Source organism: Zosterops lateralis (assembly GCF_965231275.1).
Source record: "Zosterops lateralis genome assembly, chromosome: 28".
Classification (NCBI taxonomy): domain Eukaryota; kingdom Metazoa; phylum Chordata; class Aves; order Passeriformes; family Zosteropidae; genus Zosterops; species Zosterops lateralis.
In genome coordinates, this window is record NC_139788.1 from 5,738,142 (window position 1) to 5,765,975 (window position 27,834).

A 27,834-nucleotide genomic window follows, 5' to 3' on the forward strand; every position below is an offset into this window, starting at 1 on the left:
AGCCCGTTTCCTGGTCACTTGGTCAGTTGGATTTTTTTTTTTTTATTACAAAGAAAAAGGAGCGTACAAAAGCGAGACAGGACTTGCAGCAAGTGTGCTGGTGAGACTCATTTTCAAGGACAAGCAACTGTGCGTGTAAGTCCAGATTTCTCCTAGGAGCAGAGTTCACATCAATCTCAGCCTGGCTGGAAGTGGAATGACCAGTTAAATAATAAATAGGAAACAAAGATAGGAGATGCAGATAAAACATCGATTGTGTAAGGAACGCCTTGGGGGGGGGCTGGTTAAGCCATCAATCCAGAAGAATCCTTGATTTTGGAGGGTCCCCACCACCTTTAAGGGATGCATCCGAGTGATCCAGACCTGCAATCCTACCCTGTGCTCTCCCCTCAGTGTGAAGCCCCTCCTCGAACCCCTCCCCAAACCCCTCACCCTCGGTTTGTTCTTTAAAAACAAAGTTGTCAGGACAGTATTTTCAAGACAGCAAAATTGTCACGGCCTTTGCTGTAGTGTGTGCAAATTTTATTAAAGTCAAATTCCGCTTTCTTCAGGTAAAACCACATAGCTTTAAAAAAAATGGAAACATAAGCCCCAAGTCCCCTCACCTCATGTTTCTCTGGTTGAGGTATCTGTGATTTACAAAAAGAGAGTTCCTTGAACACTGCAGGATTCAGGTCTTTGCTTTTAAATATAATTTACCTTGCTGAGACAGCAAGTTAAGTTTATAAAGATGCATTTAGGAAACAATCCTAAAAGATAAAGCAGGTTCACACCCTGCACCGCGCAGAAATCCTATTTATATTTTAGTTTTTCTTTACACTTTCACATCTTGACCTTTTTTTTTTTTTGCTTCCTTTTTTTTAAAATCTTTTTCTTGATTTTTTTTTCTTTCTCTCCCACATTTCAGTTTTCCAGGCCCCTCTCTAAACAGGGGTCACCGAGAGGCAATTTTTTTTTTTTTATCTACATAAATATTCACATGAAAATAGTAACTTACAAAAAAGAAAAAAAAAAAAGAAAAAAAACCAAAAAAAACCTCAAAACAAATAAGGCAGCTTCATAACACAACTTCTCTTTTACACTTTTTAACAATATAGTTTCTCCCATTTAGAATAAATATACATCCAATGTACGGAGCAGGGTTAAAAACTGGACATGGGTTGGGTCGGGTTGTTTTTTCCTTTTTCCTTTCTCTCTTGGGAGGGCGGCGGGTACAGTATTATCTCTTAGGGCCCGGAGTTTTGGGGGTGGCAGAGGGAGTTTTCTTGGACATGGTGGGGATTTTGGAGGGTTTGGCCCCGCCCCGCCGGGAGCTCTGCCCGCCGGCCGCGCTGCTCTCCGAGGTGTCCGAGCACGCCGACTGCGTCTCCAGCAGGTCGAAGTCGGAAGCGTCGCTGCCCCTCCTGCTGCTGGCCCGGCTCCCCGTGCGGCTCCCCGCTCGGCTCGTGGGACGGCTGGCTGCTTTTTTGGGGTCTGTAAAAAAAGGAGAGGCCCGCCCCGCCCCGCCAGGCAAAGCTGTGAGAAGGGAGGTTTCACGGAATCACAGAATTTCTAGGTTGGAAGAGACCTTCAAGATCATCGAGTCCGGTCCATGCCCTAACACCTCAGCTAGATCATGGGCATTGAGTGGCCACATTGTCGCCCTGATCTTTTTCAGCCTTCTGATGTTTGCATTTTTGTAGTGGAGTTTCTCATGGAATTTTAGGTAAGCAAAAGTGATGTTTACATTTCTCTCTGGAGGAGGGACTGTCACTGTTCACGACAGGAGAGAATGATACTCACCCGTCACATTGAGAAGTGAGGAGCAAAAGAGAAAGTTTATTATGATTTAGGGTTTAAATAGGGTTTGGAATTTGATCAGGGATTGGGGGATGAAAGGACCACCTCTCTGACCCCAGTGGTCAACTCTGAAGTCCATCACAGAGAGGAAGGAAAAACTACCTTTGTTTATGGTAAATGTGTGAGAAGCTCCAGTAGAATTGTGTAAACAAGATCAGAAGGCTGAAGACCAGGGTGACAAGGAACAATTGATAGACTTCTAGTTTGACCAGTGTGGTTGGAGAGGTGTCAACCTCGTTTCTCCACTCCCTGGTCCTTGTCCAGAATCTATATAAACCCAAGTAAAAAATAAAACGCCCCTCTTTTTGCTCTGACAACCTAGCTGCGTGTCGTTCTTTTTGTGTCCTCTAGTGACACCACATCCAGTCTTTGTTTAAACACGTCCAGGGATGGTGACTCCATCACCTCCCCGGGCAGACAATTCTAGTACTTTATCACTTTTTCTATCGGCTTTTGCCACACGATGCCATTAATGCCTTAAAGCCAACCATCAAAAACTGCCCCTCGTAGGTCCTACTACAAATGCACCTTTCATAGTTCTATTTCTCCAAAGTATCTAGCCTTATTTGCAAAGCCATCATTTAAAACTTGTTTCCAGTTCCACTTCTCTCTCAACAATGTCTGTCCTATTCCGTAAAATGTCCAAGTCGGCATTTTCTATCTTGAAGTTTGCATACAGGTACATACTATGTGAGCCTTCTGTCAGGCTTTGAGAATTCTCTACAAATCCATTTCCCACATTCCTCCTCAAGCCTTAAGGCATTGGGATTCTGCAAACTGAAAATTTCAGGCTTTTTGTGCTTAAAAGGTGCTGACCCTCAGGTGGGTGCTGTGTTTGATCTGAGGCTATGGGATGTTAGAATCCTAGAAACTTAGAATCTGAGGGACAGGCTTCTGAAATTGAGTGATAGCACTGGGGTTGGGGGTGTGTGGTTTGAATAGTATTGTGTGATCTCACAGGGTGAAAGACTTCGATTTTGAGATTTTTGAATGTATATGGGGCAATATGGAGGATTTAAGGTGTTGTCTAAGTTCTTCTTTACCACCTTCTTCTTGGTTTGGGGTGTTTTTTTGTAATTCGGTGGAAGAGGTCTACATTGCGGACCTTGGGTGGTCAATTATTGGGTTAAAAGTATAAATAATATAGGTGTCATCTTGGTATTGGATAGTTTATGCTTAAATAACCTTGGAAAGAGTTAGAGGCATATCCATTTTCTACCTTGTTAGAGCTCGTGGCTCGTGAGACTGTACTTTAGATAAGAATTAATAAATACTGAATCAAACACGAAACTGCGACTCCTGTGTATTAATCCCAGCTCTAACACGAAGAAAAGAAGATAAAAACCTCACATTAAGGTTTAGCTCTCATATTTTTCAGATTCTGTACTGCATTGATACGTAACTTTGAACTTCATGTGAAGTGTTAGTAAGTTCTCTTCAAGGTTTAGTCAGACAAAACAATCCTTTTCCAGCCCAAGGACACCACTGCAGCTTCAGACTCAAAAATTATAAACAACAGCTAATTGAGAAGAGCAATCTGGGAGGATGGGACTGCATAACCTGAAGCTGTAATTGTACAATTAACTCCAATATGTAGATGGACCAAAACTTATAAAAACGGGAAAACTTGTGACCCACTGTCCATCTTGGGTAGAGCCATGGCCAGGCTCTTGTACTGCCCAAGGTGTATCCTTTGAAGGCCTTTTAAATAAATACCTACTTTATTCCTTTAACACTGCCTAGCATCTGTGGGTGCTTCCACCAGCACCCCTGAGATGGGAGATTCAACATCAGGCCTGATTCCTCCCTAAATTTCAGCGATTCCTCCCTAAATTTCAGCAATTCCTTGGAGTGCAGAACTGTTTCAGCACATCCTCCCCCATTGCCCATCCCTCGAATATTCCCTATTTTCTCCACTGTGCCAGGGGGGAATTTTTCCATCTTTTCCCTTGACTCACCTGCCCGAGTGGTTTTGGCACCTGTGGAGACTGGTGAGGAGCTGTTACTGGTGTCCCCAGCCAGGGAGGTCCGGCTGGAGTGGAAGGTGGGGCGCTTCAGCTTGCTGCTCGCCGAGGGGGTCACCTTGGGAGGAAGCACACACAGGACATCCTTCAGCTGTCACCTGCACTGTGACCTGCACCACATCCCTCATCAGATCCTCAGCAAAAAATCTGGGCATTTAAGGAACACCCCCATCTTAATGGTCAGGGAGGGCACAAGTAGCTGTTTCAGCAGTTTGTAAAATAAGGGAAAAGCGCAAAAATCCAGAAAATTTGGAGGGGAATGGCAGCTTGTGAGCTGCAGGCTGATGAAAGGGAATTTGTTGGGAAAAGGAAAATTCCAAGCAAAGCTGTTAAAGAGACAGCATCAGCTGGGCTTGAAACATCCACAAAGGGAATGTGGAATCTGGATAGAGAGGGATTTTAGGATCCAAGCAGCTGAGGAGCATTTTGGGAGGTCAAGTCCAACTCCGGACCTTGAGCAGCACAACCCATTGTAGGGAAGAGGTGAGGGGACACTTTGGTGCTGATGTCCACACCACTCCCAGTGTCCAGAGGCAGCCAAATTGGAAAAATGATGAGACACGGGCACAAACCACAACAGATCAGCTCTGGCTGCATCCTGAAACGGTGCCTTTTCCCGACCTTTAAGATGTTGGAAGTGCAGCTGGTGTGGGGTGAAGCAGCACAGCAGGCAATTCTGCTCCCACTGCTGCTGCAGGAAGCCAAGGGGAAGGTGCCAGCAGGGTGAAGGCACCTGGATCCAGCTGGAAAAGGCAGCTCCAGTTCCTGTTCACCATCCCAAGTTCTGGGTTTGGGGCAGTGCTGCAGGAAATTGCCTGCCAGTGGTGTCCCCAGCCCTGGGGGTTTTAGGGTTGCTGCATCCCTGGAGAGATGGACACAGATCCCAGAGGGCATTTCCCACAGAGTTTTGAAGCAATAGCTGGAGGGGCTCTCCTCCCTCCTCTGTGATTTTGTGATTTTTGGGAACCTCTGAAATGTTGGAATGTGATGAAACTGGAGCTGCAGGGGGTGAAGGGCAGCTGAGGGAATCAAAATCCATTAACACGTGATTTTCGAGGTACCATTGCCATCATCAGAGATTTCGATTCTCATCCTTGATCCTATTTTAAAATAGGCAGCAAGCATCAATTTGGGGCAATCAGGGAAGTTCTCCTGACCTCCTGGTGAATCAAATTAATCCATTTTTCCACATGGAAGCACCGCTGAGCAAGACACAGTTACCTCACCAGTGCAGTGAACTGCCGGGATCTACCCAGTGCTTCTCATCACCCACTCCCAAGGGCAGGAAAAGTCCACGAGGAGGCTGAAAACTTTAGGGAAACCAAAGCCTCAGCCCAAATTCATCCTCCTGGGAGCATCAGGGCGGTGGCTGGGCACACCAGATGTGCTTCAACATGGTGCTAAACACAAAGCTCTCCATAAAACTGAGGCGGTGTGGTTACGGTGCATGCGCTGTAGCTGATTTTCAAGTCTCAACTCGGCTGCTGGATTTCAATTTTTTGGGAAGCCAAACGCGGCCTCTTTCCAATAAAGCTCGGAAAATTAATACATTTTTCAAAGCACAAGGGGATTAACACAGTTTGGAGGCAGGTGAAGGTGAATTGTGCTTCACTCTGAAGCCGATATTTTTGATTTTAATCCGAGTTGGAGACCCATGAAAAACGCCAACAGTCGGAGCGTTAGCAGTGCTACAAGCGCTGCTCTACTATGAGGAAAGCGTTAAGAGCAGGCAGGGAAGTGGGATGACTCCATGGCAGGAGCACTCCAGCCTGCCAGCAGCTCCTTGGGGCTGGCAGACCATACTCTACCTCGGCGCTTGGGAGCTGGAAGTCGGAATAATCGAATCCCCTCAGGGGGGTGCTCGCTTTACTGTTTATCAACCAGGGTTTGTCATAACATCGAGAGAAGTGGTGTGGAGTCTGTGAAATGGAAAAGCCAAGGAAAGGGGGGGGAGAGGTGGGATGAGTAGTAAAAAAATGAAAAAAAAAAAGAAATGGGAGAATATCTGGAAAACGGGGGGAAAATGGCACTAAAACGGAGCAAGGACCAAACAGGAATTATGTAAATTAAAAAAAGGGGAAATAAAACCCCAAAAGGTGATGAAATAATGGCATGGTGGGGAAGGAGAGATGAGGAGTGATGGCTTCCTCCTGACACCACAGCCCTGCCTCGGGCACCAGGAGCTGCACAGCGAGCGCTGGGGACCCTCCTGTGGAGCCACAGGGCTCCAAGTCTGGGCTGGAAACCTGCAGCATCCACCCCCATCCCCACCTGGACACCAGTCAGCACCTTCTAGAGCCCTCCTCAAGCCTCCAAACCCCAACCTTCCTCCTCCCTACACCTCTTGCAGCTCCTCCTCTGGGTTTTGGAGACCTGCAGCTCCTCATCTGGGTTTTGGAGACCAGCAGTTCCTAAAGGGAAGGGGAAAGCTTCACCCCTGATGCCCACCTTGGCTCCACTGGCTGGAGTGGCTGGGGAAGAGGGCATGGAGGCGCAGCTGTGGTTGCTCTGGCTGGCACTGGAGCTGGATCGTGTCGGGGAAGCTGCCCGGGAGGAGGGTTTGGATCTCCGGCCCCGTGACCGGAACGGGGTCATTCCCTGCGAGGCTCCCTCTGGCAGGATGAACTTCTCACGCAGCTCCAGGTTGGTCCGTCCTCGTGCTGGAAGGGGAGAAAGGAAAGGAGAGCTCAGCTTTGGAGGGGACACAACGTCCTCCAACATGGAGCTCAGGAGGCTCCAGGGCTGGGAGCAGCTTCCTTGGGCATATCCCCACACCCATCCCCAAAGGCGGCAAGGCCGCCCTGGTTCTCCTGCTCTGCCTTAAAACCACCTCCTGCCACGGATCAGCTCTTTGAGAAACTGTCTGATTAAAAGCTGCCCCAGGGCCAGGAATTCCCACTGAATGCTCTGTTCCTCTCTTGTGGAGAAGCAATGGCCTTCAAACTCACTGTGTCACAACAGTGGTCAACGTGATCTTTAACGTGGCTTAAAAATAGCAAAAGCAGCCTTGAAGGGTTGAGATTCTTGAGAATCTCAGAGAAGCTCTCCATGGATTTTTTGGAGGAGAGAGGAGAGAAAACCACCTTCCCAACTTTTCCAACCAGCCACTGAAAACTGACTTTTCAAAACTTTCAAACTTTTTAAAACATCCAAACGCCTCAAAGAGCTGGAGGGTCTCCTTTTGACAAGCAAGGGGTAACCAAGCAGGGAGAAGGTCTGTGGGCTTCAGCTCCTGGGCCAGCTGATGTGTGCCAGAGTGCTTCATGCTCAGGGGTGTTCGAACAGAGAGCGAGGGCATGCACCAAGCCTTACGGGACACCGGAGGAATTCCGGAACCGATGGATTATGGACCAGAAAGCCAAGAAAGCAATTGGAGGAGGGAAGAGCCACGCTGAGATAACCAAAGGATAGAAACAACCTCGATGTCAGCGCTGCAAAAACATCTGCTGCAAAGCGTGAAGGGCAGAGGAGGAGGAGGAGCAGGAAAACCCCGAGGGCTCTCCCCAGAGCTCGCTGTAAATCATGCTGCTTTCAGCAACAACAGCCGTCGGGCAGCCGGAGCACGGAATGCAGCAGCTTGAACAAGACATACCCGAAGCAATTAACACCCCAGAGACCCCCAGGGAAACATGGAGCACTCTCCAAAACACGCTCCAGTCCTGGCCAGCCCCTGGCTAATCCTGCTCTGTCCCCTGGTCATGGCTTTCATCCAGCCCAGTGGCACTGACCACTATCAAACCTCAAGGTTTTGGGAAAGAGGTGACCCCAGCTTCACTTGCTGGGGTCTTAAAACCAAGGAAAACACAACCTTTCCCTCCTTCCCTGGATAAACACCACCAGGTTTACTGCAGCATCACCAGATCTGGTGATTCCAAGTTCTTGGTTTGCTTTGGATCTGTTTTCTCCAGCTCCTGCCCATCTGGATAAATGACCCACGCTGGTTACCCAGCCACAGCATCCAAACTCCCCTCTGTGGGTGGGAAGACTCAGATTGCATCAAGCCTTACCTCTGCACGGGTCATTCTTCACTAAAAACTCGTCCAGGGCCATCCATCCTCCGCCCACACGGACCATGACCGTGCTCCGCAGGATACGGACCAGCCGCAGCTGCTGGGAATCGCCGAACTGTGGGGCCAAGGAAAAGGTCAGAGAAAGGGGAACACCCAGGGGAATGTGGCTCCTTCCCTCCACAGGCTGCACCAAAAGCTTTCATCCACCTATTTCATAGTTTAAAGGCTTCTCCAGGCTGGTTCTTCTGGGATAATAAGTGTAAGGTAATACCAATTGGTGAGGAGTTTTTTCTGCCTGGTTTGAAGATTATGCAACCAACCCTTCAGTTTTAAAGGTATTATTTTAGAGCAACACTTTTAGAATTTGGGGGTTGGATGGGTTTTCTCAAGCAGAATTGTAGCTTTTTTTTTTTTTTTTTTTTTTTTTTTTTTTTTTTTTTTTTGTGAAGGAAATAGAGGCTGCCAATCCCCTGACCCTCCTGGTGCAGCCCACGTGGGAAGGAGCCAGCTGATTCAGCAGGACAAGCCGAGCCTGACACCTCTGATCACCAGCAAGTCTGAAATCCAGGGATTCCCCTGAGCCTCAGACTTGACCCCAGAAAGCCCCTGCTGCAGAATTACCCGGTGAGGATGTTTGGGTGAGTGCAGAGTGATGGGAATCCAGGCAGGAATCCCCAGCAATGTTGATTAGTGATTGCGATGTTCATTAGTGGTTTGAAATGCCTGTGGTATCAAAAAAAGTGCACCCCAGATCAAAAGTATGTGCTTATAAAGCTCCCCTAAATCTCCTGGACACCAAAGCCCAGGGTCTTGGGTGTCTGCCAGGTCTGGGAGGGACATGGAGAGCCTGGCTTGGATGTGGCAGCTCTGCATCCAGGTCTGCAGAGCACCTGCTGGGATGAGAAGACAAGAGAACCAAGTTTTGGGAGCAAGATCTTCTCCAGAATGATTAAAAAAAAAAGGGGGAACCCCCCCCCGCCCCAAACAGGAACATGTTCCATGGGTAGAGATGCAAAAAATAAGAGACTCAATGAAAGCAGAGAGTGCAAAGTGACTGGGATGGATCAGGGCAGGAGGTGACATCTCTGACCCACAGGGACATGGGACCTGGACCATTGGTGGATGTCCCTGCTCGAGGGTCCTACCAAGCTGTCCTTGTCTCAGCTAAAGAGCTGCCACTGTGCTCACAGACAGGGAAGGGAGCAGGGAAACTTTTTCCCTCTCTCCAGACTCTACGTGAGATGTCCTTCAAGAGCCAACCGCAGGGACGAATCAATTCTCATTACTTCTCAATTTTTGTTAAAAACATTTCTATAATCACTGCCTAAATTAAAGCCAGAGCTCTCAGGAGTCATCCACTTCCAACATCCAAGTTTGTTTCACTTTGGGCATCTTTTGGGGCAATTTTTGGGTGGGCACCATCACTGCATGTGAAAAAGCAGCTTTTTTTTTATCCAAGCAGGGGCAGTGGGGATATCAGAGGGACACAGGGTGCTCCAGCCCTGTTCAGAAGGGGGCTGGGTTTATCTCAGGTCACTCTCAGGATATATGCAGATTCTGGGAAGGGAGCCTTGCCCCAGTGAGGAGTTACTCAGTGGGAGTAGCAGGGATGAGGGTTTAGTTGTCCTACAGGATTACTCAGCGCTCTCATTCCATGGTGATTGCAGTCCAAACCCACCCTGAGCCTGGTGCAGGTTGAGTCTCCTGGGCTGGCTGTGCCCCTCAGGAGAACACATCCACCTGTGGTCCAGTGCCATGAGAACACCCCCAATATAACCAGGAGAAAAACAGAGAGAAAAATTCCTCCGCTTTTGCCAAATCCTGCTTTTTCCATCGAAAGCTTTTTTTTTTTTTTTTTTTTTTTTTTTTTTTTTTTTTAGGCGGGGGTGGCACTCCCCTGTACCAGACTCTGCTGAGCAGCTCTCCCAGATCACATCCTCCCACAGCACCACAGGACAGAGCAGCATCACAACACACAGAGAGCTACGGTGGTTAAAAAAATTCCAGAGGTGAGAGACAGCACCACAAGGTAAACTGTACCTGATTGCCGAGGAAGAACTATGGAGGGAAGAGGGAATGGGGAGAGGGAAAGAAAAGAGGAAGAGGAAGGGAAAGAAAAACAAGAAAAACATTTATGGGATTAACAGTGCAATAATTATGAAATCTGTTAACTGCAGGAGTTAGAAATCTGGGGAGGTTTGGGCTATTTTGGGGGGAAGGAGAAGCTCTGGGAGCAACTGGAGGCGGATCAGCTTCTCCCAGCTGGAACATCAACCCCAAACCCAGCTGGGGCAGGGAAGTGGGAATTCTGCTGCCACTTCACCTCGGTGAAGGGTTTGAAGTGTAAACAGCAGTTTGTTACAAAGAGATTCTGTCAGGAAATTATTCTCCCTTCTTTGGGGAGTGAGCTAAGAAAAACACAGGCGTAAGGTACACTCATCCAGGAGGGAAACTTCAAGGGCGGCTCCTGCCCAGTGAATGCAGCATTTCACTGGGCCCCCGGGCTGCCTGCCCCAGAACAGGGACACTTTTATGTTCTCCCAGTTCAGGGAACGCCCTGGGGCCAGGGATGGAGCTGGGAAAACACATCCCAGCCACCTCTGCCAGTGCCAGGGACAAGGTCTCAGCCTCACTCTGGGTCCCCCCCTGTGCCAAGCTGGGCACCCCCTGGGTGATCCCCCCCCTCCCTGGGTGGGAAGGGGGAGGAGGATTTGAGGAGGTTTCCATCCCCCTCTGCCTTACCCTGTATTTGTTCTCGCCGATCTGCTCCACTTGGAATCTCTTGGCACACTTGCACTGGGCCACTTGCCTGGTGACCTGCCACCACCAACATGAGAGGTGAGGAACCAGGATTTTTTTAGGAGTCTCCCCCAGTACAAATCACTGCTCAGATAAAACAGCCCCAAGCAGCCTTTCCTCCTAAAATGCACTCAGTTCCAACCAATTAATTTGGCTCAGCACCACCAAAATCCTCTTCTAATCTAATTTTTCACTTCCCCACTGCATGCCCGCAGCCTGAACCGCCCCCAACCCTGCTGAGCACCCCGTTTTTTTTGGTGCTTCACCTCATCCTCGATCTTGTCAGCATCAGTGGTGGGTCTGTAGGCATCCTTGTTGGGATGGAGGGCAGCCACAAACTCGTAGTAGTCAATGTAGCCGTCACCATCACGGTCAAAGATATCGGCCACCGCCGTCATCTCCAGCTTCGTGGTGGGGAATTCTGGAAGAAGGGAATGAGGAAAGGATGAGCTCCTCAGTCAGAGACAGGGATGGAGGACCAGCAAGGTTGTCTCCCAGGCTGGTTTCCAGGGACTCACTGGAAGCCAGGATGCCATCGATGAACTCCTGCCGGGTGATCTTCCCATCCTGGTCCTTGTCGATGCGTCGGAAGAAATCCATGACCCGGGATTTCTTATGGTTCATCCAGCGCATGTACTTCTTCCTCCAGACGTCAAAGTCGAAGTTTGCAAACTCCTTCAACTGGAAGGAAAACCCAGGGAGAGTCAGTGGGGGAAATGCCAAAGGAGCAGCACCCACAGAACCACCCCAACCCCCCTTGGGTGAGCTCCTGGACTTCCTGGGAAGGTTCATCTGGTTTATCCAGACAATTCCCAGGGAGGGGCTGCCCAAACTGAATTCCCAGCACAGGACACACAGCAGAGCCAACAGCCAGCACGTGGATTGTGCATCCCAGGAGCTTGGGATGCTACTGTGGGGACACACAGGCAGGGAAGATCAGCTAGAGGCACACACAGACACACACACACACACACACCCCGTCTGCTCGGCCTTCTGTGGATGCTTCCTCACCCCAGGGATTTGCCAGGGAGGAATTCCCACTGCCAGTATCATTCTGGGCATGGATCTTCCCTCTCCCTTTCCCTCTGAGCAGCCAAGAAGGGATTTCTTGCTCATCTTCCAGTTCTACAAGTCCCAGCCTCAGACCCTCCAATTTAAGCACTTTTCTTATCACCCCACCCCAAAAGGACTCCCATGACCCCAACCAGCTCAAGCAGCTCACACCAAGGTAAGACAACATTTTTAAGGAGTTTTGGGTTGGTTTTTTTTTTCTTTTCTCCCTCTCTAAACATTCTTGGGGTGAAAAGCAACAAAGAAAAAACATGAATACGAAGGAACTGAACTGACCTACAGCAAAAGCAACAAAAAACAAAAAAAACCACTCACTTCTGGGCATAGCTGCTTTGTTAAGCGTAAATAAAAACAAAAATGACATTAGATGGTTGGAAAAAATAGAGACAGTAATTGTTAAACTAATTATTAGGAGGAAAGCAGGGCCTGGCTGTCATTAACTTTACAGATATCAAATACAGCGGTACAAAGCTGGTTAATGTGCAGTTAATTACTTAATTACCAAAGAGGTATTTTAGCCTTAATATTTTAGGAATATTTGATTTCTGCAAGGAACTGTCTGCAAGAGCCGGGGCAGCACTGATTTAAAATGCTTCTTGCACCTCTCTGGGGATGAAGTGCCAGCTCCCACCCTGCCAGGGGCTGTTACCTCCTCCAGCCTGTCCAGGGCATCGTTGAGCTTCCTCTGCCTCTCAAGGGCCAGCAGCCAGACCTGCTGCCAGCGTGCTGAGAGCTGGTTTATCCTGGGATTCTTTGTTTCTGACTGGGAGATAATGGGCATGCTGGGGGGAGCAGCCTGCCCCAAGGATTTCCCTGGAAAAAAAGGGAGAGAAGTTGTTTGAGGTGCTGTTCATGGGTGCAGCGAGTCTGAAGAGCACCAGTGAGATCTGTTTTGGTTTTTTTTTGGAAGGGAAAACCTCCCACGGCTTTGCTGGCTGCTGTCCCAAGGGATGCATTGTCCCCAGGTAGGAGGACAGGGTGACAGACAGCTCCACACCCACATCCCCCCGCACTTGGGAGCTCACACTGGACTTTGACTTCAAGAAACTACATAAAAAAGACCCCAAAACTTCATCCCAAAGCAACTGCAGAGAGAGAGAGAGGAGAGCAGTGCTGGCCCAAACACCCCCAGGAAGAGCACACCCAGCACGGCTGTTTTGGGAAATGCCACCTGGATCCTCCCCTCCTGACAAGGCTCAGCCGCCTTCCTGGTGGCTGTTAGCTCAGGATGCCTTGTTAATTGATAATCAGAGCTAATTAGCTTCCTAGGAGTTTAATTTCCTGCCATCCTAGGACCAAAAGCAGACTCACTGTTGCTGCGGGACTTGTCGATGAAGGGCCCATGGGGAGGCTCAGTCGCTTTTCTTTTGTAAGTCTTCGTCACCCTGTCCACATCCGGCTGTTTCCTTGTCATCTCCTCCATAAAGGACTGTCAAAACACAAAGAGCATAAACCCCCCCCCTTTGAAATGTCACTGTTTTCTGCTTTCCAGCCCTCATTGGGACATGCCAGGCCTGTAGAGGGAGCTGAGCATCAAGCACCAGCGATTGGGGATTGTGGCTGAGCTGCTGCTTGGATTTGCCAGGGCTGGAGATCATCCCTGGGCTGGTTTTGCTCCAGTTGGGTCCCACGCTACTTTAATAGGGAATTCCAGAAGAAGTCAGTGCCTCCTCCACCCAAGGGAAGCCTCCCTCCCCTGCCCCTCTCCTGAGCTCAGCTCTGGGCTCACCTGGTGTTCGGAGATGAGCACCTTGACCTGATCAATATTCTGGGGCATGGGGTCCTGGTCTCGCTGGATCAGGGTGGTCTCAGCCCACTGGATCCAAGCCAGGAGCTCCTCCAGAAGCTCTGCATTGGCCACCAGCTCAGAGAGTGCTGACTCCAGTCTCTGCTGGTGCTGCTTTGCCCATGTGAGAACCTGTTGGAAACATGGTGTGACCATCCAGAAGGAGCAGGACCCATCACTCTGTGGCCATCCCTGGAATCGCCACCAGGCTTGAACTAATCCTGCAGGACTCACCTCCTCAAACCTGGCTCGGATGATGGTGATCCAGTGCTTGATGGTGGTGATGCAGTCGGGGTGGCAGGCGCCCAGGATGACCTCGCCCATCCCCACCGCCGCGTTCACGTCCACCCTCTTCTCCTCCACTTTCTTCATGAACTCCTGGAAGTCCCAAAGGAATTATTTGGTGATATTCCCCCCTCTAAACTTGGCCTGGGTTGTGTTTTGGAACTCCCCCTTACCTTGTGGGCATCGATGAGGGCCTGCAGGGCCTCGGCATCGTCCGGCAGCGCTCCCCGAAAACGCAGGGACTGCTCTGCTTCCGAGAGCCACTCCAGCAGCATGTGCACAGCTGTCCTGAACTCTTCAGCCTGCAGCAACAACAGCACAGGCCTTTGTCAGCCCTCTCCATCTCCCCAAACAGGCTGCTGCATTCACTCCTGGCAGCTGGAGTGACAACAGGGCTGAAAAGGGCTTTAAAAGTACATCAAAAAGAGGGAAAAAGCCCTGTTTGGGGCTGGGGTTCGGGCTGTCCTGCAGCACTCAGGCACCTCCCTCCCCTCGGCATCAGCTGCACTGAAGAAGGAAATGTTTTTAAAAACAGCACAAGTGCTGTATCCTGAGCAATCTGGCACCTGGGTAGTTTATTCTGTAAATTGCCTACTTGACGTAAAAGCTGCTTAAGAGCCTTTGACCTTTTTGGGTTTGAAGTTTTTGGGGTTTTTTAGCTTCAGTTGAGTCTCTCTGGACACTGGCAAAGTGCACAGCAGTGAGATCTTCCCATCCTCCCTTCTCAAACCAGTCTTTATCTGCTCATTTTTTAGGAAAAAGAATCAGTAATGGGGGATTACCCACCCCATTTATTTGCAGGAACCACTGTAGGGCTGGCGTGTCCTGCCCAGCCAGGGCAAAACTTCTTCCCTGAGCATGGTGCAGAACAAACCTGGAGCCCAGCAAAGCACCCCAAGACTGTGTCCAGCCACATTTTTTTCTCCTCACCTGCTTCAGGGCTTGCTCCAGGCGGGTTTGCTTGGACACAGACAGCTTGCACACGGTGTCCCAGCGGTTGCTCAGCTCCTGTAGCTGCACCTTCACCCAGGTGGTGTCATCACGGCTGTTCTCAATCAGCTCCCGGCCTGAGCGCTTGAGCACCTGCACTGTCCCTGTGCGCTTCCCCAGCTCCTTCTGGAACACCTGGATGGACACAGCAGAAGCTGAGCAAGGTTAGACAGCTCTACTCCTGTCACCTTCCCAGTAATGTGGAAGTACTTCCCATCTTTTTGCTGTTTTTTAACCTCTTTATCCGCTGCAGGAAAGTGGCCAGGCATTCCTGCAGCAAAGCACCAATTCTGTGTCTGTTCTTTGGCTCTTGGGGAGGACAAGCCCTGCTCAGGTCTTGGAGAAGAGCTAGGGAAAGCTGCTCTCACCTTGTGAGCATCCATCAGGTTCATGACCAGATCCAGGTCCCCGTGGACAGGCTGGTCCTCAGCTAACTGGGGCTCCACCTTGTAGAGCCAGTCCACCAAAGCCTGCAGGGCATCCATGAACTGCCCAGAGAAAAGAAGGGCCTCTTCCAGCTTGTGCTGCCTGGAAAAAAAACACCCCAGAGAACTTCATGAGCAAAAAGCCACCTCCTTTCGTCACATCCTAGTGACCTCCAACCAGCCTACAAAATCCCTGTGGCACACAAGCACTGCTGGTACAACCTCAGGGCCAGGCTCACCTTTCCACGGATTTTCCACACACCGTGTCCCACTTATCCCGGACTTCTCCCAGCAAATTGTCCAGCTTTTGAGTGTCATCTGAAAGCAAGGCTTTTTCTTTGAGGGCTCTGCCTGTCCTTATAGTGGTGTCATAGACAGGCTGCTTTCCACCCAGAGTCTTCTGGAACTCCTGGGAAATGGAGAGAAAATGAAACTGCTTCAGAAAGCCTGGCCTTGGCTCTGAGGATTCCCAGATTTCCATGGCAATGGGAGGCATGGACACGCTTTTCTCCTGTCCTGGCAGAGGAAATATTGCCCTGCTCATCCTCCCAACAGAGCCCCTTCCACCCTGTGTCCAGGACCAGCCTGGCTTTGGCAAAGCTTCACCTTGTGTTTGGAGAGCTGGAGCTTGATTTTGTCAGGATCATTGGAGATCTCCAGCTCTGAGTCCAGGTGATTCTCTGCATCCTCCAGCCAATCAATCAGCTTCTTCCAGGCTTCATGGAACTGCAAGGCAACATAAGCCAGCCTGAAACTTCACACTGGTTGTGTCCCCAGTCCCTCTGTGGTCCTGGGACCTCATACTGGCCATTCCTTGGGGCCTGTCCCACCCTTCCCATGCCTCTCACCTGCTTGGCTCTCTTCCTGGCATCATCAAGAGCCCGTCCCCGCTCCACCGAGCGCTGCACCACCTTCTCCCAGCGGGACTGGACACTGACCAGCAGGTTCTTGATCAGCACCACGTCCTGCTTCTGGCTGAGGAACTTCAGCTGGTTCCCGGTCTGATCCAGCTCAATGATGCGATCCCGGTGTGCGTTCACCTCGTTGGCGAACACCTGCCAACAACAAAGGGTGCCCCATGTGTCAGAGGAGATGGATGTGACCTCCAGAAGCCACAGGGGAGTTGAGGAGCCACCCCTGGGTCCCTCTGTCCCGGGAATGGAGCCCTTGGGTACCTTGTGCTCGTCGATCTGGGCCAGCACCGCGGCGAGGATGAGGCTGGGGGGTGGTGCAATGTTCAGGCTCTGCTCAGCCAGGGTCAGCCAGTTGATGAAATCCTGGAGGGAGTTCTGGAAGTCCGTGGCCAGGGCCAATGCCTCCTCCAGCTTTGCCTGTGGCAGCGGGGAGGGAGAGAAAGAGAGGAAAAAACACAACACGGAGGGTGAGAGCTCTGATCTGCAGACAGAGGCAGCCTTTGTGTCCCTGCAACAGGAACCTCATCGTCCCAGCCCGGGAACGCCACTGGCTTGCCAAGAGGAGGGGGCTGCAGTGAAAGGCACGGCTTTCTCTCCAAACCAAAGAATGGTTCCTGAAAGGGGAGACCTTCCTCGGCACACAAGCAGCTGCGTCACCCTCAGCTTCCTGGGAAAAGGATCTCCGTGGGGATGGGGCTGGGTGCATGGGGGATGATATTCTGATGGCAGCAGCTGCAGTGCTGCAAATTTATTCTGGGCCCAGGCCATCGAGGCCCTTGTTTTATCTCATCCCCGGCCAAAAGCTGAGGATGGAGTCAGCTTGGAGGAGGGTTTGGCTTGACCAACAAAGCCTGCCTTTGAGAGCTGCGGGAGGCTTCTTCCCACCTCCCTGAATTAACTCAAAATGCCATTTCACTCCCATTTTCTGTGTGATTTACTCAATTTTGATGACTATCTACTAAAAAAAAACCAAACCCACACTAACAGCTTGACACTCAGCACCACCTGAAAAACACACTCAACCTTTACAGCAGAGGGAGATGGACAAAAAAACTCCAACTCCCAGCTTTGTGTGGGAAAGCAAAACAGGGAGCAGCTGCTGTCAGACCATGGGGCAAGGTTGGATGCATTTTTCCCTCAAGGTTACCTTTCTCTCCTCCATCTTGGTGCTGACCAAACACCATTTCTGCTCCAGCAGGGCCACACTCTGCTCTGTCTTCGAGCCGGAGCTGGAGTCGTCGCGGTTGAGCAGCATCAGCCTCCCCTTGGCCAGCAGTTGGCTGTACACATCCTCCTTGGCTTTGAACTGGCTGTACAGCTCCTGCAAAGAGCCACCACCAAAGGGTTAGGCAGAGAAAAAGCTCAGGGAGTGAACACATCATGCTGCAAAGCTCCAGGTGATGGGAACATGAGGTTGGGAAGTGACAGCACAGCGACACTTTGAGCTGAGAAAAGGTGGTTAAAGCATCCTGATGGTTGTTCCAGGCATCAAGTGCAAAATGATCTGTAAGAGGAGACCAGAGCAGCCTCTTTTCCCCATCACACACAGAAAGGGGAAGTTTTGATGCTGACATTTGACAGGAACTTGCTGAATTAAAAGCATTGAAAAAAAAAATTGTCTCCTGAGAAATTACCATGTGGGCATTGAGCTGTTCCCGGGCAGTTTCTGGCAGACCTCCTGTGGGTTTCGATGCTGACAATTGGCTCTCCATCCTCGTTAGCCACAGGAGGAAGTCTTCAATCTCACCATGGAAACCCTGAGCCTGTTCAGGAACAGAGAATCGGCCCCGGATCAGATGACATCAGCCACCATTGATCATGTGCCAGGGGGTAACGCTGTGTTTGCTTTGAAAGCAGATAAAGAGGCAGAGCTGGATGTGCCAGCGTGTTCAGGAGGGTGAGACGTGGTGTGTCCAGAACCCACAGGTGTGCCTGGTTCCCACTGCACTTCTGGGCAGGCACTGAACCACAGAAAAATTTCCCTTAAAAAAATCCCAGTGTTACCCCAACTCTTTCCCCCCTTTATTTCTCCCTAAAACAAGGGGGAAAGTGGCACCCCACTGCACAGTGGGGAGTATTCCCAACACCTCCTGCTGACCTGCTGGAGCGTGGACTGCAGCTGCTGTTCCCTCTCCTCTGTCTTCTGCAGCACTGATTCCCAGCAGGAATTCAGCTTCTCCAGGCGGTTCCGCAGGCTGCTGGCATCGTCCCCTGCGCTTGACTCCAGCAGCTCATTCCCTGCTTTGTTCACTGTCTCCACAGTGGCTTGGTGGGCCAGGACGTCGTTCTTCAGCACCTGCATAAGGTGGGAGAATGTTGGACACCTCTCCTAAACACCCTGTCTGCTCCCAGGGATCAAACCAGCTCAAATCTCAAATGAGATTTGAGCTCAAATTTCTCAAATGAGAAATTGAGTCCTGCCATGGGAACAGGCTAAATAATGTAGCTGGAGTGGGAAAACACTCACGTGATGCTTTGCAAGCTCGACCTCGATGACTTTTGGGTCCCCGTTGATGGGTTTTTGGGCATCCAGCAGCTCCTCAGTGTGGGTCAGCCAGGCCATCAGCTCCGCCAGGGCGTGCTGGAACTGGCCCAGTGCCAGCAGAGCAGCTTCCAGCTTGTGCTGGGAAAATACAGGGATGAAAAAGGGGAGTTTTAAAGGGTTGGGGAGCACCACAGTGAGTTTCATCTTGTGACAGCCCCAGGTGTTCACTCTACCTGTCTGTGAGCAATTTTCTCGCCCAAGTTCTCCCAGAGATGTTTGAGCTCTGTCAGTGGTTCCTTGATGATGTCTCTGTCTGTCTCATCCGTAGCCTTTTTTAGCATCAGTTCACCTTGGTGATTAAGCTTTTCCATCTCAATCTGCTGCTGGTAAACCTCCATTTTAAACTCCTGCCAAGACAAGCAGGACAAGAACCAGAAGCGAGTGAATCACTGGAGCTCTGTGAGGTGAAGCAGCGCCGCAGAACCCGTCCCTCCCCTCCCAGGTACCTTCATCTCGTTCATCTGCTCCTTGACCGTGCTGAGGTCAGTGCCCACAGGGGACATGTTGCACAGTTTGATCACAGCGTTGTCCAGCCAGTCAAACATGGCCTGGAAGGAGCAAGGACAACATGAGGGAATGGAAAAGTGTCCCCCCTGCAGCTGGTCAGGGGATAAAGAGGTCCCTTCACCACCCCACAGCTGTGAAAGTCGTCTGTCAGGGCAGCTCTGCCTCTGCAGCTCCCTCTTGCCTTCCCTCATCCTGCTGCTCTGAGCAGAAATCAAGATTTGGGAAGACCAATGCTCCTCCTCAGAGCTGGCAGTTGAGCTCAGGCTCCCTCAGAGCCTGCAGACACTTGCCAAGGAGATGTTTCCTGCTTTAAGGAAGTGCAAATCCCAGCACAACTCCAGACAGAGGGCTCAAAGTGATGTTCCCAAGGTCCACCCACTCCACACCAGCAGCCCTGCCTCTTACTTGGAGTGTATCTTGGTACTGCACAGCCGACTGCATGGCTTCCTCCAGCTTTTCCAGCCTCTCCTTCCATGTTTTGTTCAGGTTTTCCCATGCGTTGTTCATCTGCGGAACATGGGATTGCCCACAAAATTTGTTAGGCTCCTCAACCAGAGCTCCCACTTGCTCCCACCTGATTTTATCTGGAGGGGAAGCTGCTGGCTCTCCCCACCTCATCAATGCTCTTCTTCACTTCTGGCTTCTCAGTCTCGCCACAGGCAAAGATGAGGTCAGTCCCGAGGAGGCGGATGAACTCCAGCTCTTCATGCAGCCCGTCTGTCTCCTCCTTGATAGTCTGCAGAGGCATAGCCACAGAACAAAAACCTTTATGATCAAACTCTCTTCCAAAGCTGCTCCATGAGCAGGAGGGTCTTTTCTGCTCCAGCGTCCTGCACCTTGGCCAACAGCCCAACTCCAAACCCCAGGAGCAGGTGACACAGACAGCAGGTGGCCAGTTTTGTCACCACCACCACCCTGGTGTGCTCCCACCTCTGGGACTAAAATAAGAACATCTGCATTTAGCTGTGAGCCTGAACTGTCCTGGCTGAAGATGTTGTTTACAGATGTGCTGTTTACAGGAGTGTTTGGTCAATACAGGACTGAGGGTTTTGAGGCTCAAAAGGTGCAAACCAGAATCAGAATGGTTATGAAAAGGGAGCAACAAGGCTAAACTTAGCAAAGCATAAAGAAACATCCCTGCTCCTCAAGGCCTGAGTCAATTCAAATCCACCTGAAGTGGATTTTGCCACTTACTTGAAGAAATCAGCAAAACACAAATCTAAGCACTTATCTCTGGTCTGACCAAAATCTAAATATACTCTTCCCACGTCAGCCAGCCTCTGGCTTGGGTTGGGAGCAGAGCTCTGCAAGCTTCCACATTATTTCAAGCAAGTGGGCACAGAGCTGTGACCACACAGAGCTCCATGTGCTTTCCAAAAGAGCAGCAGATAATGTGATTTAAGGTGAAGGATGTGTGAAATCCACTTCCGTTTTTTTTCCTTGCAGCTCCAAACTGCAATGGAAATAACTCTTCATAATCCGACTGACAGCCTACAAAACTGATTTACAGCCACCTCTGGCCATGGTCATGATCTAAGATTTTCCCAATTTAGCAGATAAGCTGAGAGCAGACAAGCTCCAGACTGAGGAGCAGCCTCATGGGCCTCACCTCTGCTGCTTCCACCTGCTGCTTGATGATGGAGGGGTCAATGCCTGGGCTCTCCAGGTCATGGACAATGTCCTGGGTGTCCTTGATGGTTGTCAGGAGCGCTGCCATGTCGTACCAGAACTTCTCTGCAAGCTCCAGGACATCAAGGAACTTCATTTCACGTTCTTCTGTCCGAGCTTTGATGTCCTCCCAGAAGAAAACCATCTGATCCAACTTGTCCTGGATGACTGTGGAAGGAAATTAAAGTATTCAGGGAAGAAGGAAACCTTTTGACCATGCAAGAGCATTTTGAAAACACTCAGAAACAGCCAATAGAATATCCAGAGGAGAATAAAGATGGCCAAGACTACCAGGGCAGTAACTCTGGGAGATGCTGAGGAATGTGAGAAACTCCAGCTTGCAGAAAAGCTTTTATTTATGTGCAAGCTCAAGGCAAATTTGCCCACACACTCTCCCTCCAACAAACCTCTGTTCTGGCCACCTCTAGCATGAAGTCCCTGCTCACTCAGTCCATGAGCTGCCTGTTGAGCTGCCAAGGGAGGTGCCAATTAGTGCCAATCGTGCTGATGGCTTTTTTGTGCTGGGGGATGTCCCTCCCCTCCATTAGATGCTGAACTGACATCAACAAATCCTGTCTCGAGGGCCACCAACAAGAGGCCAGCTGGACTGAGAAAAGCCACAAATACTTTTTTTCTCTTCTGATTGATGCCACTCTGTCTGTTCCAGATGGAAGCAGGCATATCCATCCATCCATCCATCCATCCATCCATCCATCCATCCATCCATGCGACCTCGGTCCTAAGTCCAGGTTAACCTCCCAAATCCATACAGAGGACTCAACCTTGGTCCTAAGTCCAGGTTAACCTCCCAAATCCATCCAGAAGACTCATCCTTTCCCCTAAAACCAGGAGAGCTTCTCAAATCCATCCAGAAAACTCATCCTTCCTCCTAAAGCCAGGAGAACCCCCAAAACAACACCCCTGGGACATCGAAGCCTCCTCAGCAGCAACAGAGGCACAGTTTGGGGAGAAACTGGACGCTTCAGTGCCCCCAAAGGTACCTTTGGCTGCCAGGTCCTTGTCTGCCCCCTGGGAGCGGCTGATGAGCTCCTCCCCACGGCGTTTGAGGGCCTCGAAGGAGGGCTGCAGCTTCTCCAGCTCCACCGTGGAGTTCTTGTTCTCGCTGATGCACTCCCGGATCTTGTCGACCTCGGCGGGGATGAGGGGCGGCAGCCGCAGGCGGGAGGAGAGGCTCTCCAGGGTCTCCAGCATGGGCTCGATCTTGTCGTGGAACTGGAGAGGAGCAAAGCCATTAGGAGGGCAGGAGGGAGGGGACAAAGTGACACCACAGAGCCGCTAGCAAGAGCCACAGTGCTGCCCCGGAGAGGGGACAGACAGCGCCTGCAACAGCAGTAACGGCAGCTCTGCAGCAGCAATGGCACCTCTGCAACCTCCTGCTCACACCTGCTCTGCTCCATCAGAGCCAGGGACACTCACAGAGCACCTGTGACCCAAACACGGCAGCGCCTTGGATTCAGCCCTAAAAATTTGCGCTTTTTTTGCTGCTGTCTCGGGTTTGGTGGCTGGGCAACCTCAGTGCTGGTTGAGGGAATACCCAGGCAAGAAATGCTGCTGGAAAAGCGCCCGTGTTTGGTGCTGATGGGAATCTCCACGTGGTGCAAGGCCAGTGGAAACCCATCCCAGCTTTTAGGATCAGCGGGAGCTGCATGCGGGTGGGGATGAGCTGCCATGGAGCTGCGGCCTCACAAGCAGAACCAGAAAGCCAGAAAGTGAGGGAGGGAAGGAGTCTAGCAGGCTTTATTGTTTTCTTTTTAAAGAGAAGTCAACTTTGGCCTTAAAGATCCCAAACTGCCTCTGCTGGTGGGAAGGACAGCTCAGCACTGGGGCTGCTCTTGTCCCTCTCCCAGTTCCTACTGGGAACACATTGGTGCAGGTGCCCACCAAATCCCAGGCTCTCCCAGCAGAGAGGGGCCAGGGCTCTTGGTGCAAAGTTGATCAGGACAGGCTGGCTCAGCCAACAAGCAGGAGCAAGCCAGTACATCCAGCTGGAGTAGTGTGAACCCTTCCAAAAGCAAAACCTCTGCCCTGCAGGAAGCATTCCCAGCGAAAGCTGAGACCAGGCAGCAACGCAACAGAAGCCATCCCAAAAATGTGAATCCAGGCCCCCCACCCCAGCATTAATTTTTAAGCATGTTCTGCTGAGCTGTGCATAGACCAGAAATGAAAGTCTGGGTGTCAAACAGAATCAGGCCAGGGAGGATAAATGAACATCTGTGGTGGGGGGACTCGCTTACCTCCGAAATCTGCAATGGTGGGGCGCAGTCAACACAAGAATGAAATGGGACCATGTGGGGAGGACGGGCACAGGCAGCAACACACACAGACAAACACATTCCACAATGGGAGTGAGAGATGAGAGGGAAGGGGAATGTGGGGGGGGAAAAACTCGGAGTTAATACAAGTGCAAACCAAGAGAAGTGACTACACAATACAGGAATTAAGAAAATAAACACCCAGGACATGACAAAAACCAACCGTGCTACGGTAACACGGGGTGAAATGAAACATAACTGGGGGTCATCAACCCTTGGTAGCAGGAGCACTTCACCCGTTTTCTGGACTTTAGCACCTCCAGTCTCTGCCCTTCCTTTCCTACTTCTCCTCTTGCACTCACCCACCTCCTCAGGAGATGCCCAGACCCCAGAGACATCCACTACCTCTCCCATACAAAGCATCCCATGGCTGCTCACTGCATTTACAGCTTATCAGAACTGAAAATTATCTCTTCAAGCTCTTTCAAGAGGCCCTTTCCAACCTTGGGTGGATGCCAGAGCAGCCCCTTTGAACCAGCATCATTACTGAGGCCATAAAAATTTACAACCCTATTTACTGTGTGGAGCCTTAAACACATTCTCCTCTGCTCCCACAGCCAGCAGGAAACTACCCTTGAGGTGCCTGACCACGTTATGCCTTATAAAGGCGTTTTACAGGGGGAATAAAATCACATTCCAGAGCACGTGGTTCTCCCAGGGGGGCTGTGAGAGAAAGATTCACCTCCCTGGCACCCCAGCGTACCTGGGTGGACTGAGAGAAGGCCTCGTCGAGTGCCAGGGCCCGCTGGCAAACTTCCTCCTTGATTTTGGCATACAAGGCCTCAGCCCTGGAGTATTTTTCCTGCACCATCTCCCCTTCCTCGGGGTTGAGGTCCTTGAGCTGGGGCCCGATTTTCAGCAGCTTGTCGATGTGAGGTTTGTGTTCAGCGATGGACTCTCTCAGTTGCTAGGGAATAGAGGGAGGGGGGGAAAAAAACCCACATTTGTTTAGAAATCTGCTGCGAGCTGCTGCCTATTTATTCCAAACAGCACTCCAAGAGCAGTGATCCTATCTGGGAGGAACTCACACCCTGGATTTCATGCCCCAGCATCTGCCAAGCACATGGCACTCGGCTCTTCCCAACATGGCTATGGCACAGCGCCTGGCACGGGTCCTCCCCCAGCCCCTGACCCTCCCCACAGCTCCACGGGGGACCCCAGGGGGAATTTTTTGCTTTGCAGTCTCTACCCTAAAAGCACAAAGTGTTTCTTTGCTGCCATGAGCAGGAAGGAGATCCAAAAGCAGCCAGGTTTCCTTGGAAGCGAACTGAATTTTGGTAAGGAGTGCTCCAACATAACAGGGGATTTCCATGTGGCACTCTTGCATAACACAAGCAAACTCCCCAGAAAGAACAGAGAAGGGGGAAAAAAGGAGGAAAATTCAGAAGAAAAGAGTGCTCTTTCCCCTGCCCTCTGCTGAGGGCAGAACTGATGGACAAGAGGTGCAAACTCTGCATCCTCTTTACCCTCATGTCGTCCTGCTGCTGCTTGAGCTGCTCATGGTCAATGGCTGGGGGTGGCAGCTGGGAGATGAGGGCTTGGGTCTCCTCAATCCATGGGTTCAGCTCCTCGTAGGTCTCCCAGAACTGGTTGACCAGAACCTGTGCACGCTCCAAGCGAGCGTAGCGCTCCGAGTTGAGCTGGCTCACAGCCTCGTACTGCTGCACCAGGGACTCAGTTTTGTCCTAAAAAATAAAGAGGGAGGAGAGTTATGGGGAGGGATGCAAAAGGGCCCAGGAAAAGGGCCAGCTCCACGCTGTGAGCTGGAAGAGAAGGAGGTGTCTTTGGTGGCCTTCCATGTTGTAATTCCAGTTAAAGCAGCCTGGGGAATCTCCCCCTCCCCATCCCCAAACCGTGCAATAAAAATAGGCAATAAAGGAGAGTCATAAATGTAAAGAGATTCCTGCTAATGCTGGTGGGAATTGCTAAAGATGGAGTGATTTTAAACTCCTTCAGCCCGTGCAAGGGCTGAGGATTCACCTCTCTGCCCTCTCTGTCCCACTGTGTTGCAGGAAATAGCAGAGGGGGCTCACCTGGAGAACAGCTTTTTGTTCCTCGCCGCAGGTGCCGAAGATCTCGTTGCGCTGGCTGAACAGCTCATCCATGGAGTCTTTGTGCCGGATGATGTCGATGGAAAACGCCTGCAGAAAGAGCAAGGGGAGAACTCAGAGCCGAGCCCAACTTCTTCCCAGCCCATCTACAGCGTACTCCTGCCAAAAGGACCCCGCAAAACTCAGTGCAAGTGTCCCGTGGCAAACTGAAAATCTGGCTGGGAATGCAAATTCCCGCCTGTTTTCCTCATCTAAACCAACCTCTCCCTTTCAAAGACCCGAAAACAGCTCTTAAAATTAGGTATGATCCACACCCAAGGTCCTCAATGGAGGAAAAGCTCCATCATCCATTTGTTAGTGAATGTTATACCACAAAATGATGCTCTCCAGAGCTGCATCCACCAATAACTTTGCCATTCCCAAGGTCCACGAGATTAACAGTGGGAAGCTGAGCTCAATTTAACTTAATGCTCGATGGTTTAGTCCCCCATCTCTTCTAACACTGCCTTATTTTCCCTTTTATTTCTTTAATTTTAAATCCAATAAGCCTGCGTGCTGCTCTGATTGCCCAGGCAAAGGGAAGAAAAGGGCCGTTTATTTAAAGTGCACGTTCTTTCAGGCATGAGCTCATCTCAAAGATATATAGGAAAAAAAAACCCCAACCCCTCCAGCACCTCTTTGTTCCACGTCTGGCTGCTGGGAGGGAACTGTGGAGTCCCTCACTGCAGGGAACAATGAACAAAAAGCAAATGGAAACCACCCTCATTAATCAATATATACATTTCTCTAAACCTTTCATGCTGCCAGCACCAGTGAGACCCTGGCAGAGCTTGCTCTGGTGGCCACAAGGAAAAGCTTCCACGGGAGCAGTTCTCCCAAGGGAGACCAAAGCAAAGCACCCATCAAGCCCTAAACGGCTCCTGTAAGCAGACAAGGAGCTTCTTCCTTGGGAAGCCCAACACTTGCATGAATTAGAGCAGTTTTTCCTTTGTTTTTTTTTTTTTTTCCTTTCACATCTCAAGGACGAGTGTTGCATCTCTCCTGGTGCTCTGGGCTCAGCACTGCACACCCCAGGTAAAGCTGCTCACCCAAAACACATCCCACGACCCAAACTGGACCATCCCTCCTTGCTGCCCACCCCACCCAACCCATCAGGAGGTGCACACAGACCTTCTGCACCTGCAGCTGAGCTGTTGTCTGGTCCTGCTCCAGGCGGATGGGACCCAGAGCCATCAGCTTCCGCTTGGTCTCAGCCACCCAGGCCAGCTCTGCATCAGCTGCCTGCTCGTACTGGCACAGGGGAGAGGAGGGGCAGTGGTCAGTGCTGGGCAGCAGGGATGGAGCACAGGGAGAACTGGGGACAGTGGGAATCACAGAGGGACCCAGTAGGACGTGGGGACAAACATGTGGAGAAGGGGACACTGGGGTGGGGCTCAAGTTTCTGAATCCACGCTGCCCTTGTGGCTCCTGCAGCTGGTTTTTGGGGCAAGCTGGAGCAGCCACCTCTCCCTACACCTCCCTGCCTGCAGGGAAAGGGAGGAAAGAGAAATCCCTATAAACAGGAGCATGTTCTTTGCTCCTTTGTGGAGAACAAACTCTATGGAGCGAGGTCAGGTATTCCCAGCACTCCACAGCCTCCAGTCCAAGCAAGACCAGCCTTTGGGGAGGACTGTTGGCCTGGAACAAATCCCTGTGCTCTCCCAGCAGGAGATGGCATTTTCCCAGCTTTGACAGTCACCTGCCACCACTTTTACACCATCTCCATCACCCCTGCAGGCACAAGTTCACAGGCAGTGCTGTTCCAGAGTTATCCCACCCCAAAAATACACACCAGGATGGGTCAGCCACCATTCCTGCCTGCCACACGCTGCTGCTGGGGTCCATTTCTTGGCATTCCTGATGGGATTTGCCCTTCCTGTCTGGCTGTGCTTGCCAGCCCTCCCGCTGCCATGGCCCTGTGTGCCCAGCCACTCATTCCTGTTCTCCCGAGAAAACCCTGCAGGGGTTATTCACTCACCTGCTGAGATCTCTGAATAGCAGCATCGATTTCTTCCACCCTCTGCTTGATGGTGTCACTGACCAGCTTGTAACGCTCGTTGGTGTCTGACACGAGCTTGTCCAGCCCCTCTCGGGCTCTCCACGGCACCAGCTCCAGCAGAGCTCTGCTCACCTCATTCACCGTGTCCAGGATGAGTCTGTGTTCCATCACCTCCTTCTTCAGCTCCTGTGGAAGGCACCCATGGGATGTGTGTCCTTCCCTAGCCTCCCAAAAGCAGAGAACAAACCACCCCCAACAGTTCCCCACCCCAAAGGTGCTGCTCTCCCACCTTTTGCCGCTGCTGGAATTGGGGGATCTGCTCGCCAGCAGGAGATTGTACTCCGCTGGAAGCCAGCTCATCCTCCACCTTGCTCATCCACCCAGTGAGCTCCTCATGGGTGGACTGGAATTTGGTGGCCAGCTGCCTGGCCTGCTCCAGCGTGCGCAGGGCCTTGGAGCTGGCGGCGGTGATGTCAGAGTAGCGGGTCTTGATCCCATCCAGCTTCTCCTGGATCAGCAGCACCTCCTCCCCTGAAGGACAGCAGCAAG

General features: G+C 51.1%; 1 protein-coding gene across 1 annotated transcript in view; it reads right to left on the minus strand.

The window, feature by feature from the left end:
* Window positions 1-500: 500 nt before the first annotated feature.
* Window positions 501-27,834, minus strand: part of LOC310919816 (microtubule-actin cross-linking factor 1-like) — a 131,000-nt gene continuing 103,666 nt past the window's right edge. Inside the window, exons 67-100 of the mRNA XM_083879362.1 lie at window positions 27,575-27,816; window positions 27,265-27,471; window positions 26,418-26,537; window positions 25,230-25,337; window positions 24,663-24,881; window positions 23,879-24,103; window positions 21,865-22,096; window positions 20,805-21,031; window positions 19,809-19,931; window positions 19,601-19,702; window positions 19,135-19,236; window positions 18,862-19,035; window positions 18,611-18,766; window positions 18,242-18,439; window positions 17,778-17,906; window positions 17,291-17,464; window positions 16,405-16,560; window positions 16,078-16,284; window positions 15,836-15,955; window positions 15,469-15,638; window positions 15,173-15,332; window positions 14,745-14,939; window positions 13,988-14,116; window positions 13,764-13,907; window positions 13,473-13,661; window positions 13,055-13,172; window positions 12,393-12,556; window positions 11,191-11,353; window positions 10,939-11,093; window positions 10,616-10,690; window positions 7,871-7,988; window positions 6,312-6,523; window positions 3,798-3,921; window positions 501-1,473 (exon numbers count right to left, since the gene is read on the minus strand). Of these exons, the coding sequence (XP_083735488.1) occupies window positions 1,220-1,473; window positions 3,798-3,921; window positions 6,312-6,523; window positions 7,871-7,988; window positions 10,616-10,690; window positions 10,939-11,093; window positions 11,191-11,353; window positions 12,393-12,556; window positions 13,055-13,172; window positions 13,473-13,661; window positions 13,764-13,907; window positions 13,988-14,116; window positions 14,745-14,939; window positions 15,173-15,332; window positions 15,469-15,638; window positions 15,836-15,955; window positions 16,078-16,284; window positions 16,405-16,560; window positions 17,291-17,464; window positions 17,778-17,906; window positions 18,242-18,439; window positions 18,611-18,766; window positions 18,862-19,035; window positions 19,135-19,236; window positions 19,601-19,702; window positions 19,809-19,931; window positions 20,805-21,031; window positions 21,865-22,096; window positions 23,879-24,103; window positions 24,663-24,881; window positions 25,230-25,337; window positions 26,418-26,537; window positions 27,265-27,471; window positions 27,575-27,816 (5,591 nt within the window). The 3' untranslated portion in view covers window positions 501-1,219. The remainder of the gene's footprint in view (window positions 1,474-3,797; window positions 3,922-6,311; window positions 6,524-7,870; window positions 7,989-10,615; window positions 10,691-10,938; window positions 11,094-11,190; window positions 11,354-12,392; window positions 12,557-13,054; window positions 13,173-13,472; window positions 13,662-13,763; window positions 13,908-13,987; window positions 14,117-14,744; window positions 14,940-15,172; window positions 15,333-15,468; window positions 15,639-15,835; window positions 15,956-16,077; window positions 16,285-16,404; window positions 16,561-17,290; window positions 17,465-17,777; window positions 17,907-18,241; window positions 18,440-18,610; window positions 18,767-18,861; window positions 19,036-19,134; window positions 19,237-19,600; window positions 19,703-19,808; window positions 19,932-20,804; window positions 21,032-21,864; window positions 22,097-23,878; window positions 24,104-24,662; window positions 24,882-25,229; window positions 25,338-26,417; window positions 26,538-27,264; window positions 27,472-27,574; window positions 27,817-27,834) is intronic.